This window comes from Ptychodera flava, chromosome 3 (genome assembly GCF_041260155.1).
Source record: "Ptychodera flava strain L36383 chromosome 3, AS_Pfla_20210202, whole genome shotgun sequence".
Lineage (NCBI taxonomy): Eukaryota > Metazoa > Hemichordata > Enteropneusta > Ptychoderidae > Ptychodera > Ptychodera flava.
The window spans coordinates 25,113,255-25,129,682 of record NC_091930.1 but is presented as its reverse complement, the minus strand read 5'-3'; the positions used below and the strand labels follow the sequence as shown (position 1 = coordinate 25,129,682).

General features: G+C 35.5%; 3 protein-coding genes across 4 annotated transcripts; 1 reads left to right on the top strand and 2 right to left on the bottom strand.

Annotated features, from left to right (window-relative positions):
• The first annotated feature begins 2,692 nt into the window (after positions 1-2,692).
• On the top strand, positions 2,693-9,082 carry LOC139129790 (uncharacterized). Of its 2 annotated transcripts, none has more exons than XR_011551675.1 (6): positions 2,693-2,932; positions 3,383-3,573; positions 4,553-4,642; positions 6,433-6,522; positions 8,254-8,326; positions 8,897-9,082. XR_011551675.1 is itself a non-coding variant. In XM_070695480.1 (6 exons), the coding sequence occupies exons 1-5, from the start codon at positions 2,866-2,868 to the stop codon at positions 8,268-8,270; spliced, it is 420 nt and encodes a 139-aa protein (XP_070551581.1). In that variant the 5' UTR covers positions 2,693-2,865; the 3' UTR covers positions 8,271-8,326; positions 8,897-9,082. The 2 variants fall into 2 exon arrangements, 1 of the variants encoding a protein (XP_070551581.1); XM_070695480.1 differs by lacking the exon at positions 4,553-4,642 and adding an exon at positions 4,728-4,782.
• LOC139129789 (DNA polymerase III PolC-type-like) lies at positions 4,928-8,956 on the bottom strand. Its single transcript, XM_070695479.1, has 6 exons — positions 8,829-8,956; positions 8,233-8,600; positions 7,649-7,786; positions 6,153-6,295; positions 5,849-5,945; positions 4,928-5,664 (listed from the first exon to the last, which is right to left on the bottom strand). The coding sequence occupies exons 1-6, from the start codon at positions 8,939-8,941 to the stop codon at positions 5,276-5,278; spliced, it is 1,248 nt and encodes a 415-aa protein (XP_070551580.1). The 5' UTR covers positions 8,942-8,956; the 3' UTR covers positions 4,928-5,275.
• Positions 9,083-9,252: 170 nt separating the features above from the next.
• LOC139130246 (uncharacterized) lies at positions 9,253-12,509 on the bottom strand. Its single transcript, XM_070695996.1, has 4 exons — positions 12,380-12,509; positions 11,003-12,006; positions 10,561-10,758; positions 9,253-9,528 (listed from the first exon to the last, which is right to left on the bottom strand). The coding sequence occupies exons 1-4, from the start codon at positions 12,507-12,509 to the stop codon at positions 9,253-9,255; spliced, it is 1,608 nt and encodes a 535-aa protein (XP_070552097.1).
• Positions 12,510-16,428: the final 3,919 nt, after the last annotated feature.

Sequence of the window (16,428 nt, the reverse complement as noted above, 5' to 3'; positions counted from 1 at the left end):
TCAACAATAAGTAAAAAAAAGTAAAAAGAGATGATGTACTTCAATTTACGTAAGAGAGTTTAAATGCCAGCAGCTATGGATTATACTTAGGGAAACCGAGAAAATATATATTGAACTACTGAACTACAGGGCTATCTCATTTCCCGATGAGATAACGTACACTATATACATTTTCAAAGGACATTATTGACAGAGAGAAACAAAGCTAATATCCGATAATTTGCTTAGACTATAAGTTAAAACATATAGAGGTGAAGCAGATTTTAGGGAACAATCATGTAACTATAATAAAAGGATATACAATTAAAAACAGAAAAAATACATAATGTCTGAAAATTATCTTGAATGGAATTTTCTTAAAAAATTAAATGTATATATTGCCTCTAACTATTTCACCGTTAGTTATATATTGTATTTCCAAGAAACACTCCAAATTTAATAATTGCCAAACGTAATTCCATTCTGAAGCGTTCGCCTTAGTTCGCAATGACACAAACAACTTTACCCATAGAGCCCTATGGCCGTATAACTTTTCGCCGACGCTGCTGGGTAAATTTTGAGCTCATGCGCACATGGCTTACGACTTGGCTTGACCCCGCGATATCCAGCGAATTTCAAAACCTATGCGTAAACAATGGCTGGCGACACGGGGACAGATGAAAGGACCCTGGGATGGGGAGTAGGGTTTTTGTGCAACGGTTTACCTTATTTGATTTTATTAATTTAGACTAGATAACGGAAAGCCTCAACAAAAAGACTGCAGCAGTCGGATAACTACTTCCAGCATCGAAATGTGCAGCGTGAAACAGTTTTCAGAGGTAATTTTGTGGTCGTATGCCGACGATTTGAGGTACGCCTACGTATGTACTGCCATGGGGTGGTGTCGGGCTGTCGATAAGGCCTGCACTGACGTGATCAACATTGTGGTGGCACTGGCACACCTTCATGTGTTCATTGGCATATAAGTTGACATTTGCAGGCTTTTTAGGTCTTGTGTGCCACACACACAGCATAGACGTAACAGCATGGATATATGCTTCTCCTCTGAGGGTCTATCACCTCTCACCTCCTCCATTTTCTAAGTCAATCAAGCCAATCCTATTTGTCAAAAGACAAAAAATAGGCTATGCATAAAATCCCGTTCCATACATATACAGTCACATTCCCGACTTGGTTGTGGGTGGAAATTTTAGGTGATGTATTTAGGTGACTGGAAAAAATAGCGGTTTCCACATGAAAAATATCATTCATCTTCTCCAGGTCCTCTAGAAAGGACAGAAAAAAATGCCCAGAAAACTTCGGAAAATCACAAATTTTTGAGAGCGATTTTTTCAAAACTATGTAATTTACGAAAGAAATGACAGAATTCCGCCGGGTTTTCACTGTTTACAAGGTTGTCTTTCTGTCTTTCCGATTTGCACACGTGCAGCATGTTTTCACTCAGTTGTTGATTCAGAATCGAGCGTGATTCCAAGACAAGCAAAACCTGTCCGCATGAGCCGATGGCGGCGATCTTAAAAAAAAAATGGCGTCATTGCTCATTGACCTTCCCCCTATAGAAAGTTATACGGCTATAGAAAGTTGCTTGTGCATGACTTGGTTAAGGTAAACACTGAAATATGTTGAAAGGCCAAATCAAAAAGAAAAAAAAGAAAAGAAGAAAAGATAAACCTCGTCGCTGGTGGCAGTACAAAAACATTATTCAATGGCATACAATTACAGAATTTACAGTAATATGCCAAACCAAATGCAAATATAACGTAGCCAATGAGGCGACATTACACTTATTTTAACCAGACAACTACCAAGTTAAGACTCAGTAAGTGCCATCTATTGTGATTCGACAGAATGGGAAATACAAACAAATCTTTGTGTCATTTTATTAACAAATTCATGGATTGACACTAGTAATCAGTCAATATATAATTATATGATTCAGTAGCAAGATTTAGATATTTGCAATTACATATCCATCATACATTGCACGATTTTGATAACATGTAATTTGTAACATGTTCTATACCTTTCCCATTGATTTTCTTTGCCTTGGACTCATTTTTTTAAGGAAGGTAAAATTTGTTAACAAATAATGACTTTCCAACTGCTAGTTCATATGTCTGCCATCAGCATGATAGTTCATGCTTACATAAATAAAATAAGTAATGCAAAGAAACAATGTACAACGAATATTTATAATAAAAAGGCAGAATACAACTGCGTGCAGCAATGACCGGTTTCGAGACGTCTTGGTGCACAGGGGCAACAATAGATATAGATATGCACATTGCCAATGAGCTATTTGTATATTTGTGAAATCGAAGTCAAGCTTACCCATGTAGCCTGACATTTTGTTATTTTTTTTTCAAATAGCTTACTCTGAGTATCAAAAATCAGACATCAAGCTCTATTTGCTAGCTAACAACCAGATATGCCCGTATGCATTGCACGCCTTCTGTTATTATTGATTTCATTCGATTCGATGGTCATTTCACCACAAAGAATTTGATTAAGTATTGACAAGTTCTGCAACAACCATACTATAACCCTAATTATTTATTTCATTCTTCAGCAAAGACGTGTTGTTGCAGCAGCTTATCATTTAAAATGCCTTTCTTGTTGATAATCGGCACCTAAAAAGAAGGGAAATACAAATATTCTAGAACTATAGTTAGTTAATAACACATAGTTTAAGGCGATACCGAAGGATTCAAATTGCTAGGCAACCGTTGCTATGGCAAACTTTATATATGAACTCGATGTTTTTGGAAGTGGTTTTTGAGATAAATTGTTCAGTGGAGCCTGCCCTCTATCGAGGGATGTGTTACCAAGGGTAGTAAAGGTCGACGCTGTTGATATGCAAATGAGATGACTTTTACTTTGAAACGTCTCAGCGTTCACAATATCTGCCTGAATTTGCCGAGATTTCACGATGGTAATCAGTGTTTAGTACTACATCGCCCCTAGCATGGAAATTTATGACCGTGAAAATTCATCGTGTTTTTGTATTCGGTTTTGTCTAGCGAGCAATTTTGGCGATCTTCTGCTGTTAAAAACACCCGTATCTCACTAAGTCGGTTGAATTTCGGCAATCGCATGCTTATCTTCATTTGTAGCTCGCTAACGAAGTTACCTGTAGATTTTTGTGTAGCTCCGTGGAAGTACAGGGAAGTTTATACGGTTTCTGTGTCAGTTTTGAGGCAAAATTACAGGGTTTTGACAACATGGCGGCGACGGCGACTTAGCGTCGTCGCGTCGTAGCTTGGATACGCGTCCAGTTCGCTGAGCTGAAGCGAATGTTTCACATGTGGCTTAGACGACGCACGTACCCACAGGTCAGTTTCAATTCTATGCAGTATTTGCCATGTGATCTAATGTATGGCAGGTTTCCTCAAGAAAATTCGATGTGTAACTGAACGTCTGAATGCGAAGTATTGTGAGGACTTTCTAAAAATCGCAAACTCATGGATGTATCGCAGGCTGAGACATCTCAGACAACGCACGACCACAGTCCCTCTGTGGATAGAGGGACTGTGGTGGCACTACAAATGCAAGGCATTCCGGCAGAAGCGAGAGGTAAGTATCACATAATACCATGTATTTTTCTCTTAATATATGATGATTTAGTGAAAAGTAATGTGACAAGTTAAGGCGATGAATGGTTTGTTCACTATGATGATATTAGGGATAGTTTTCGTTATATCGATATTGTAAATTGCCAGTAGTATGGCTGTATGGTTGTTGTAAAAAACAAAATAGATTCCATGATCTCAGCATTGTAGCACTTCCACAAAGAAAACAGTGGAGTGTTCTGAACATTTAACTCTATGTTCTGAATGAGAGAATCATGCAGCAGTCAATGTAATCCCCGAGGGATCCCATCTCGGGCTATATGGGACAAATGTGGGGGATCAGACATTATTTCATGACATTATGCCCGAGGGGGTGAGGCAATTGCCTCAGATATTGATTCACTTGTCACTTCACAGACAAGCAGAAATATGCCCCAACCATTGGAGTGGGTGATTTACTTGTTTTAGGTGGGGGTATTCCAGATTGCCATGCCTCAGGGGGTTGGACATTTGACAGATTTCATGACTACTTTCCAAATCCCCACCATGCCCTGAGGTGGGGTTGACATTGACAGTTGCATAACTGACATCAGTGAACCTTAGAGGCTATAAAGAAGACCATCATTACATCTGAATGTTCAAACTTTATAGATGAAACAATTTAAAATTTGATATTGATATTATGAGCTTTAAAATGAAGTGTGATTACAGTTTGCTGTTATTCTAAATGGGGCAGCTGTTTGAACAAAAAATTTCTTCTGTTTTGAAGCAACTGATTTGCAAAAAGCATATGCCAAATCTGTTGTGCAGTTTCCAGATATGCCTGAAAGTAACCAACCAAGGCAAACTTTCAAGTTGCAAACTTGAACGTACTTTCCAAGTTTGCAAATTGTGATCTTATGGATGTGGATATTGTTTAATTTGGCTGAGATGGTGCCCCAACATATTTGACCTATTACTTTACCATAACTGTTTTATTACAGATATATGTACATGTACCAGGCAGTTTGTTCAGTTGGTGATGTATGGAAGACACTTTATAGAGTTGACTTGATAATCTTACATTATTAGGGGTAAGTTGCTGAGGTTTACTGAGTGAAAGTTGCATGTTTTCAGTATTTTTCTATGGCATATCAACAAGTTTCTTTTTTTCTTCAGTGTGAAATACAGTCATTGTTGCACACAAAACTGACAGAAAACGCTTTACTGCAAGGTAAATCATTATTAAAATTCAATAATCATTTATTACTAAAAATAAAAGTTAGTGATATATTGAAATATTCTACATAATTATAGAAATTAGGAGTTAAAGAAATAGATTTGTCTTCTTTTTACTCTAATTATTTACATATTCCAATCTCATTTCCCACTTATCACACTACTAACTATCCCACCGCCCTTAATGTAACTCCTTGCTAATAATATACAGGTACACTATCACTCACAGCATGACCATACTTATCCTGTGAAACCAATCATTACCCCTATTATAATCCCTAACAATCTACCCTATAAAACAACACCCCATCCTACTGTGACCTTATCCATTCTATAAATTACTTAACACTAACCATCATTTTTGCCAATCCCCCCTTATAAAAAAAACTAAACGCACTATACCCCTCACTCTTCACACATGTTTCCTTGTACTCCACCTTCATTGTTCACATTGTGACACCTACAATTTAAACAGCCATTGTGGCCACTCACTGTCCATACCATCTCTGAAAATGTGAGCACATTGCATTACACCAATTTCTATTTTTTATTCCTCTTTCTGATAATGCGGTTTTGAAATTCTGCATATTCCCTGCATGCTGCTGATACAGAGTGTCTAAATCTTCATATGATATATGGTTTTGAATAAGCTTTAAAACAAGACATTTGCTCAAGCTGATGATATTGCGGCCATGCATGGTGTGATTTGCGAATTGCAGCTTTATATGCTTGCTCTCTTTATATATATCAAATTTCTGTCTCCACTCATTGACAACTCTGTCTGCAGACTTTACTTCCATACGGTTGAGATGGTTTCTAAAGGCTTGTTCCTTGAAAATGCTGATGAGCGCCTTTACATCTGCCAGAGCTCTGTGACCTGCAAAAAAAGATGCATGCACATTAAAACTACATGTACATGCAGATGCAATTGTTTTAGCTATCCAAAGGGAATTGAACTTTGTCACAATGTTCAGTGTCTTTACCCAATTTTGTTGTTAGCAATTCATATACAACAATGAGATAAATTAAACAACCTGAACAAACAATATATATACAAATACCATTATAACTTTGACCGGGAAAGGCAAGTTTGAATAATGCTTCCTGTGATAGGCCTTGATTCTTCTCCAGAAATGGTGCTATCTTCTCACTTTTTAGCTATAATGAAACATAATTGTACAGTTAATGTAGGAAGTGAAGATTAACTGATATATAAAAAATGAACATACAAATATTCTGTTTCTGTCATATGAAATTCAGTATTCCCTTACATATCAATATTAATATCATAAATATATATTTTAAACTATTTCAGTTAGGTTAATGTGATATGGTCATGCTTGATAAAAGTGATGTGATAGTTACCTTACGACAGAGTTGTAAAGTGTCGGCAAATTGCAGCTTGATAGCGTTCATTTCCTCTACATAGTGATCAAGTAGACCTCGGACATGTAACTCATGGAGAAGTATAGGAAAGTCATACACACACCCATTGTGAGCAACAAGTGCTGAAAATAATATCAACAGGTTGATCTTAATGTGATAAAAATAATATAATTGGTATTATTCTAATCCAATTTCTTGACATTCAGCAATCATCAGCAGATTTAGCAGTGTCTCTAATTTGTATTATACTATCTTTCAGGTGTCAAAACATACACGCCATGCTTTGATATTTACAAAAGCAGTATCATTTATATTATCTATGATGGAAAAATCCAAGTGTATAAACAAGGTAAGTTAAATTGTTAAAATAAATCAAGTCTTCATGCATGGTAAATGTTGGTTTTTCTTTGCAATAAAAAAACAACCTTTTACCATGCATGAGGACTTGAGTTATTTTAACAAACCCAAGTTTTCTATTCTTCAAGTCTGTTTTATTTCCATGTAGACTGACAATAGTTCAACTGATCCTCACAACTTCAACAAACTACAATTTGTTAGCTTTGCATTAGTAACAGTTTAAGCAATAAACCACACCAGGGACAGGTTATACCAGAAACCATGAGATAATGATTGTCACCAGTTCACAAAATTATATACATAATCAATAGTGAGTGCATATATGCAGTTAACTGCTCAAAATTGATTGATATATTCATTGCATAGGTGGTTAATATCACTATCATATTTTTTTGTTTTTACCTTCATGTGTAAACTGATCAGGTTGCTGATTTTGTCATAAATATACTCTTATAATACTACAACCTATATAGCCTGTCCCTGTGTTATCTCAACATTATTGTTATTTTTGTTGTGACTGACAAGATACAAATGCACATTGTCCAGAAGTGTAGAAATGACATGACTGTTGAATAACACAAACTATAGGTGATACACCACACCAGCATAATGATGACACAAAAACAGCCATCTGATCGATTAAGAAGGGACAACTTACTATGCATATAATGTAGCACAATTAGTACACATGTTAGCTTTAAGCTAGAGAAAATTCCCATTTTGAAATTTTACATCAGAATTTCAATATATTATGACACTATAGCAATAAACCACCTCAACATCAGGCATTCCAATCAGTTTTGACCATTTAATTTCATATATGCACTCAAAATCACTAGTATATATGTCATGAACTGAAAGGAATCTCATGGAATATCTCTATCACTAGGGTGGAATTTTGTTTAAATATCATTCACTTGTATGCAAATGATAACAAAACCTCTTGATGTGGAAACTATATATTCACATGTCTTTCATTCATTGCCACTATCTGTTCATATGCCAAAATACCTTTTATAACTGGGTATACTAAAAGTAGATTTCAACATTTCTGTCACTTATAAATATTAATATCATTGAGCAATACATATGTTATCATTTAATTAGTTAATACTTACTTGGTGAGTAACTCAAGCCTGTTTGTCTCTCAGCATCAGTTATGGAATCTTTGAGCCATTGCATAAAAGCTGACATCACAGTTGACAATTTTGGTTTCCCTGTCAACATAGCTGGAGTTATACCAGTCTTTTGTTGTGCTAAGTGAGAGGATATATATATATTCATTATGCACTTATACCAGTCTTTTGTTGTGTTAAGTGAGAGGATATATATATTCATTATACACTTATCAATTTTGATACCTATCAATGAAATTAAAGCGTTACAAAACAACAGATTTTGTTTACTTATCCTGGGCATAGAGTCCCCAGCCCTATTGATCATGCAAGCAAAAATTTTGAGGTCACATGCCACAACAGAATATACAGATCTTTTGTCATATTGTCATCCATTAAAACTAATGTAGAACATGTAGGTCTAAAGCTATATTGCAATGTTCTTGTGATGTTTATATTCTTTATCAAACTGATATGTGATTACAATTACTAATTACACTTTCTAACAGACAAGGTTTGAAAAATGAAAATGACCTTCATGCATTGTACTTCAAGTCAAGTCATCACTGAATACTCAGAATATTCACCCTTTGTATTCATTCTTGCAGATGTATGGATCAGTTGACTGAACTCCATGTTGCCTGTGAACAGTTTGGCAGCTACTTCAACTATACTATCTGAGTAGGTATTCAATCCTGTTGTCTCGCAATCATAGAATATATAGAATGGTGTAGCTGTTTCTGCAACATCAGGTGAAGACGTGCAATCTCTTTCACCCTGAACTGTGTCCTGTGATTCATTGCACATATCTTCTGAGTGCCTGTCTGTCTCCTCTTCCTCCACTCCCTTTCCATTCCCAACATACTCCACCACTGTCATTCCTGTCTTCCTGACATTCTCCATCCTCTTTTTCTGTGACGTAAGCTTTTTATGATGCTCTTTTCTTTGGGTGGCCCTGCATAAGACAGATAAATTCCTCTGAAATTCAATGGCTTTTTATTGTGGGATATATCTTAAATATTATACCTTTTTCCATCAGCTATCTTTTGTAACCCCTTTATGTGAATACTACAAACAACAACAAAGTTGTTTGAGTTTCTTAGCAACAGTGTCCAATGCCAATCATACGTCCTTATTTAGAACAAAAATGCAACCTGCAACAGCCATATTGAGTCAGATGTACCTTTGTTTTGCAACTTCTGGTCGCTTGTTTTCATTTAGTCTCCTCATCCATTCTTTTTGTTCTTCCAGAATGGAACTTACGGCATGATCTGGTACTGCAATATCCATTTCCATAAAGACAAGGAGTTTCCAGATAGGACCAATGTTCTGAATAAAGTGTTTGTTTTGAAATAAATATCCATGTTAAAAGAATGCATAAAATGAAATTTTCCACACAATAGTTTCCAATCAGCTTGACATTTTCATAAATTTTGATTATCTCGTATAATCAAATTTGATGATTATCTGACCATGTTTTGTAGTGCACTGTGGCTAGAAAACTATTATTTTGAAAAGCCCGTCAATAGGAAAAAACTGACATTAAAATAAAGAAATTTGTGATTTCAAGATTACATATGCTAAATATTAAATAAAAAAATGATTTTTCAATAAATGAATAAGTATTCTATTAAAATAACCTTATGAAGTATTGCCATATCAGTTTTAAGACAGTAGTGTGTATGTCCTAAGTTAATGCGCTTGTCCCTGTATCTGAGAGCTGCACCATGGAAGGCCTCACACACATTGGTGGTAAATCTGCCAGCAGGATTCACATACTCTTCAGGATGACTTGCCATTTTCTGAAGTAGGTCCCTGAATGCAGTTAGCTGGATAGTGCATGTTATCCTGTGCAGTGTCGTATATGGCCTTCCGTCCTTCTCCTATGTTTACACAATGTATAAATAAAAGTGAGTAAAGGCATCAAATCAATCCTTTTGACTTTATCTGACAGGCCCTAGTTTGATAGTTCTCTGAAAACATGTACAGGCAATCATAATTGCTCAGTGAAAATGGGTGTGGGCCCTTTCTACATCAGGAGAGGAGAAAACGCATCAATGAATGTGGATGTGTGGACTGATATTGGATATTTGTTAATTTTAGTGTGCCCTTTAACTAAAAAGACCTCAAGAAACTTCTGAGTCAATTGAAAAGTTGAAATTGTGTCACAATGTATAATTTCAATTTCCTATTCAACTGAAAATTTTCTTGCGTCACAGAGAATATTCATGAGTCAATGAGTTATGGCTGGCCAAATAGGCTTACAGGGCACACCGTGTGCATGTGTGTATATATATATATATATATATATATATATAATATATATATATATATATATATATATATATATATATATATATATATATATATATATATACATATATATATATATATATATATATATATATATATATATATATGCATATATATAATCATACGGTATATATATATATATATATATATATATATATATATATATATATATATATATATATATATATATATATATATATATATAGTAAACATTGATAACAAGTAGAAAACACGACTTAGGCGTTACTCAGAGTTTCACGCTACATATATTCTCTGTAGTGATCTTCAGATGTTTGGTTCAACTCAAGTTATCTTCAAATGTTTCTGTTGCTTATATATATATATATATATATATATATATATATATATATATATATATATATATATATATATATATATATATATATATATATATATATTATATATATACTGACAGTATATATAGACAGTATATATGCTGACAATATATATATATATATATAATATATATATATATATATATATATATATATATATATATATATATATATAGTCAGTATCACAAAATACACACAGGGTAGATGTGTAAAGATGTGTTTACATTCTACATTACATGACCGTACCTTGGCATGAAATTTGCACCACTCACTTGAGTGATTATCAGCGTAATGTTCACCAAAATTAAGGAGAGCAGCTGCAAAGTTGTCCATGCTGTCATCCCCATCAGTTATTTCAGTGCTGCTCACCAGATTATTCAAGGATCGCTTCATACTCGCAATTGTGTCATCTGTCAGTCTTTGACATTTCCGTTTCACCTTGCACTGTAATCATAATGTAAATATGAGATATATTTAAAGAGGTAATTCTATCAAATGAATAATCTGTCCTGGGTACTGAAGAGAAGATTCAGTCTCTTTGTGATACATTATCAACTGTTCTGCTCTGCCCTGGTGCTAATGTGTTTTTATAACTGTACAAGTTACTTCAATGTTTGATGCACTCACAACAATGAAAATTAGATGTTGTGGTCTAATATTTGTCAAATATTATGAAAGACGATCCTACCTGACATTTAAGTTCTTTCAGTTTAAGAAGCTCACCATGAAAAGTCTTGATAACATGATTGTTACAGAAAGTAATTTCTGTTTCAGGAAATACTTCCAACAGTATTTTGGTCAATGCACAATCTTTGTCCAGTATGGCCCGGGATATAATTATGTCTGCATCTTTGACATTTTTACAAATTTCAGCAAACATATCCCCCTCTGCACCAGCACTGGTACCTTCCCAGTTATGGTCTTGCCCTGTTTTTGTCCTGTGTGATCGGAAGGCGATCTTTCCAGTCTGGAAGTCATGTAAAGTGAAGGAAGAGTTGTTTGCCTGTTTCCTCGAACCAAAGAAACCATCACCCGCACACTCCCAATTGTTAGCATCTCCTCTTTCCCTAATATGTCGCTGAATTTGCCCACAACTCCAATCAGTTAAGGATTTAACAGTGGGATACATCCATTTTATGATATTATTGTATGTGTTATCTGTATAATGGGACAAGCCAAGAGTGTTTAATATGGTATCATAGTCGGTAAAATACTTGCCATTCATAAGAAAACTCATTGCAAGGAAAGTAGGAGAATACAGGCGTTTGTTTGTAGAACTGGATGGTATTTTACGTGTATCATTATCAAAATTAAAAGAAAATTTACAAGAGGAGCAAACAAAGATCAAGGAGTCAACACCAGAAAAAGATGAAGAAGATCTACATGAAACTGTGAATTTATGGCAAATGCGACAGGGAGTGTGCGAGACAAATTTGATAATGCTATCTGTGGTTGTGAGGAACAGGGAGTCCCCTGTAGACAAACGTCGCGTAGAACCATCCAGCTGATGTTTCAACGATGCTAAAATGCTGACAATATTGCCCGTTAATGAATCTTTGGGCTGGTTTACACTGGATGAGGCTGCGTTTTCCACGATGTCAAAGACCTGTGACATTAACTTGTCAGGATGAGACAGTACCGTGGGCAGCCGGGCATCCTCAATGTCAATAGTGTCACATTGCACCAGTGCACCTACATTAAATGTAAAAATGAATTTTTCAAGTTAACATGACATATGTTTGAGTTTCTGCAGGAAAATACTGAAAAATACTCTACAAATCTATTTGCTGTTATTTTTTTTACCTACTGATTTGTATTGCTTTTTCGAGGTTCATATGTATGGCGATATTTACCTTTCCTTAGGGTACAGAGTGTCAATAAAGTATTGAATAGACATTTTATAGTGTTTTTCACCAAATATCATTTATTTCAGTGGAAAAATACCGCAAATACTCAACAAATCACAAGAGTGCACATATTCCGACATTTTTTAGATGCCTTAACAATGAAGGAAAAAAATAGATTTTTTCGGAAAAAAGTAAAATTTATGGAAAGTATCGCTTACCGGTTGCGGTGTCGTCTGCAAACCCGGAAGTGCCGCCGGCAGTAGCGGCCGATCGAGTTGTTTTGGCAGGTGTCCATCGGACAGATGCAGCCAATGTTGCACGCCGTTTACGCTTTGTTGGCTTACCCATTGCTGGAGGCACGGTTTTTGAAAGTTTCGGCGAAAAAATAAACGCTTTCTCAAAATTTTCAATGCGTGAGCGAAGAGAGGTGCAGCAGTACGCTATCAGAAAGTTCAATGACTCTACAATGTTTACGTTTGTATCTCCCGCTTTGCGCAGGCGTAGAAGATTTGTTTTATGCTAATATTGGTTCAAAGGTCATTGGTTGCTATAAATCGAACGTCGATCGCGTCGACGCGTTGAATCCTTCGGTATCGCCTTAATGTTTACTGATCACTTTTCGAGTAGAATATATAAGGGTTGTAATTAGTATTCTATAAACTCATGATAAGAAAACAATCGAAAATAAAATACAGAGCTTTGTAATTTTGTATTTAAAAATCACTACCAGCTAATATAGGTAATCTTCGTATGATGTAAACAAAAAACTTGAAAAATGGATCGTAGAACCCAAAGGTTTGTTATGGTAATAGCAAGTAATCTGTAGTTAACTCCAGTTGATTTCCTTTAACTATGTCTGGCACACATTTTAATTTATTGAACCAAACACTTAAAGTAGAGACAATCATATAACTTCATAATGGTTATTAGGTACTGTGGCTCAAGTATTCGGTGCAGTCATAGGGAATCCTTAAAAAAAAAACGAAAAAAGATACTGTCGACAATTCATAATAGCTACTTGCGTAATTATTTTATATTAAAAGATTGAAGTTGATCGTTTCACTTTGTCTTTCTAATATTGTATATATGTCTTGCATTGATACAGATTTGAAACATTCCTTTCAAAAACACATTTACAGCCTTTGGTAAATATCTAACCAGTTGAAATTAAGGTTAGCTTTGGAATGCGTATAATTCGAGGTTGGAGTGACCAAAGGGCAGTTTAAGTGAATATTTCATTTGCTTTCACCGTTGAGTTTTCTAGTTGCTACTTCGTTTCTTTATGACGAGTCAAAATTTCAGCGTTTCCCCTACAAAATAATCAACATATTTGTCCATCTTCGATTTGAAATGCTCTTGTCTCGATTGGCCCGATGGCTTCAACGTCAATGTGAGTCTACGAGGAAAGAGAAGAATATGCTCGCTGACGGAACGTAACCAAACAAGAGCCTACTCTGGCGTTAGTCATACAAACATGATAGATATAGGGAATTCATTGCATTTTAGCAAAGTAATTATGGAGAAACAACTTACAAAATGTAAGACTGCAGTCTTTGAGTTTTATTTAAAATAAAACGCGGCAAAAATGAACAATCAGAAAAAAAAGACGGGAAACTGTCTTTTTATCTGCCTGATAGTAATTGTAAAGCAGAAGCTTAAATGCCGTCAAGTTTTCTTATCCATTTTTTCATATTGCCAAAGAAAATCCTAGCAAATTTAAGTTAGGCAATCACCTTTTCATCGTTGGCAAGTTTATTCAGCATTGTCTTCAATTCTGAAAAGCTTGGTCTTGCATTTTCGTCAGCGCTCCAGCAACTCAACATGATAGCGTATCTGTAAATGTCATTTGTCAAATGATGTCATGGACAACTTCTTTGAAACAATTGACTTGGACGAGCCAATAAAATGAATGCAATTGATGTCATAAAACTGCTAGATTTTTGTCCTGGATTTGTTCAACGTAAAATTGATGAAATCTGTCTGTTTGGTAAGTGAACACATTTAAACAAGTTGAAAAGTGAAGAGGGACAATAGTGTACAAAATTATCATTTTACTGTCATCTCTTTGTAGAGTTCGAAATTAGCTATACAGTGACAGAGTTTCACGTCCTGTCACAGTCATTAAATGCCAGGAATCAAGTTTTTCCATATGGTAAATCACTCAAAACTGAAAACGCTTACAGGTCTTCGTCGCACTGCAGTGGTTTTGGCATTCGATATCCTTTTTGCAGTGATGATTTCACTTCCATAATGGACAAATCGGGGTACGGTTTGTTGCCTGACAAGGGTACAGACAGTTAATTGATGACAAATAAACAAAATAACAAAAACTTAGATGCAATTGCTGAAATGGACGAATTAATTTGGAAGTTATGTAATACTTGTTGGGGTGCATTTGGAAGGGATAACGATCTCCTCAGTTGACAACAGGAAACGTCGGCACTAATGATTCAACATCAGTTAACGAAAATGCAAATGCTCGAAACGTTCCAGCTCTGCTCCCTCACAAAAATTGACCATTTTGGATAATGGCCCGTCAACTAATTCTATTGTTCTGATGAATTTCCTCAAATGTTGGATTAGTCCCATGTACTTGACACCTTTCGGTAAACTTGTACCTCGTTGGTCGAAAGGGCTCTTCCGATAATTTTTACGCCCCCTTGGCTGGAGAGGTTTTAAAACTTTTTGTGTTAAAACTTTTTGCAAGAAATAAAGTCTAAGCTAGGTAAAATATATGAAAAGTCAAATAAAGGGAAAGTTGCTGCACACATCAACCACCTATCATGTTTACTTTTTTACTGTGTTCATTTAGAGCTGTTTTTATGTGTCTGCATGTTGCTTTTTTGCCTTTAATTGTATACAGTGTTTTGGAAATTAATGTCCGGATTGTGCCTTGGCGAGACGAAGCGGGATCGGTCAAGTCTGAGACAATGTATCATTTTAAACTTTCGTTTCGAGATCATGAGATGCGCTTTCATCAGTCGTTTACAGTTATGTATTTCGTGTGGTATGTGTTTGATTGTTTTACTCTTTTAACAGTGTTGTTAGAATGTACATATGTTTGATTTTGTTAAGAGTTGTATTTAGGACGCTGTAACCGCCTTGTTGCTGTTCTTGTTTTTGTTTAGTCTTGCCTTCACTAATGTGTCTTTATGTTTTTTGTTTCTTCTCATTGATAGAGGTTTGCAATCTTAGAGTTCGTTTTTATTAAAAAATATTGACCATCCGTCACCTGACTATATGTGGTTCTAGGTTCATGTAAAATTGTTATGGTGTTTAAAATCTGTTGAAGACGCTGTCACTGCGTCATTGGTGTTGTCTGTGCTTCAACCATGTGTTGAAGACGCTGTTAAAGCGTCTAATCTGTTTACTTGTTTGTCAAGTCTTGACTCCACCTAATGAACGTGTTTTTTTTTCTCTTTGGTCTCGGCGCAGCTTGTAAGCTTTAGTCAGGTGGAAGGCGTGTAATTTGAACAGCCGATCGTTTGCTAGGAGATCAAAAGGTGCCAATCGTATCGTAAATTAAAATAGTAAAGTAATCTTTGCAGAGCTAATACAGAACGTCGTTTCAGGCAAGATCGACAGCTTGTACCCCTCACGTTATGTGTGGGCGCAGGGCTCTTATGAATGGACATTGGGTTCAGGAGTTATGCCATGCTTGTTGTATCTATTGAATTGTAAATAGGAACAACATTTAAAAGAGATAACGATTTCCTCAGTTGATAAAAAGAAACGTCTACCGTAATGATTCAGCTTCAGTTAGTACTCAATTGATGGAAAACTTTCAATATATTCGTACCCATAGTAACAATTTCCCAAAGTAAGATACCAAATGACCATACGTCACTTTTTGTTGTAAAATTAGTTCCATCAATTGCTTCGAGAGCCAACCATCGATTCGGTAATCGACCCTGAAAGGTAAGGCAAAATATACTGTTGAAACAAGGATAGTTAAAGTTAGAGAATCGCTTTAGTCTTTTTGTTTTATTGATACTTGCATTGAAAGCAACATTTAAAATTAGTTATTATTAATTAAAATTAATGGAGAGTCACAACACTAAGGGTATTTCGTATGGTCAGAATAACACATTATAATGGAAAGTACAGATGGATTACAAAGCGGGCCCCTGAAATTGCAAAAGAGCTCGAGGGTTAAGTTAAAGTGCATGTACTAGGGCGCCATATAACCACATAAACGGAAGTAATTGCTATTGTTCAAACTTTAATTTTGCTTTTGACATGGCGACATCTTATGTCACTCAAGCAG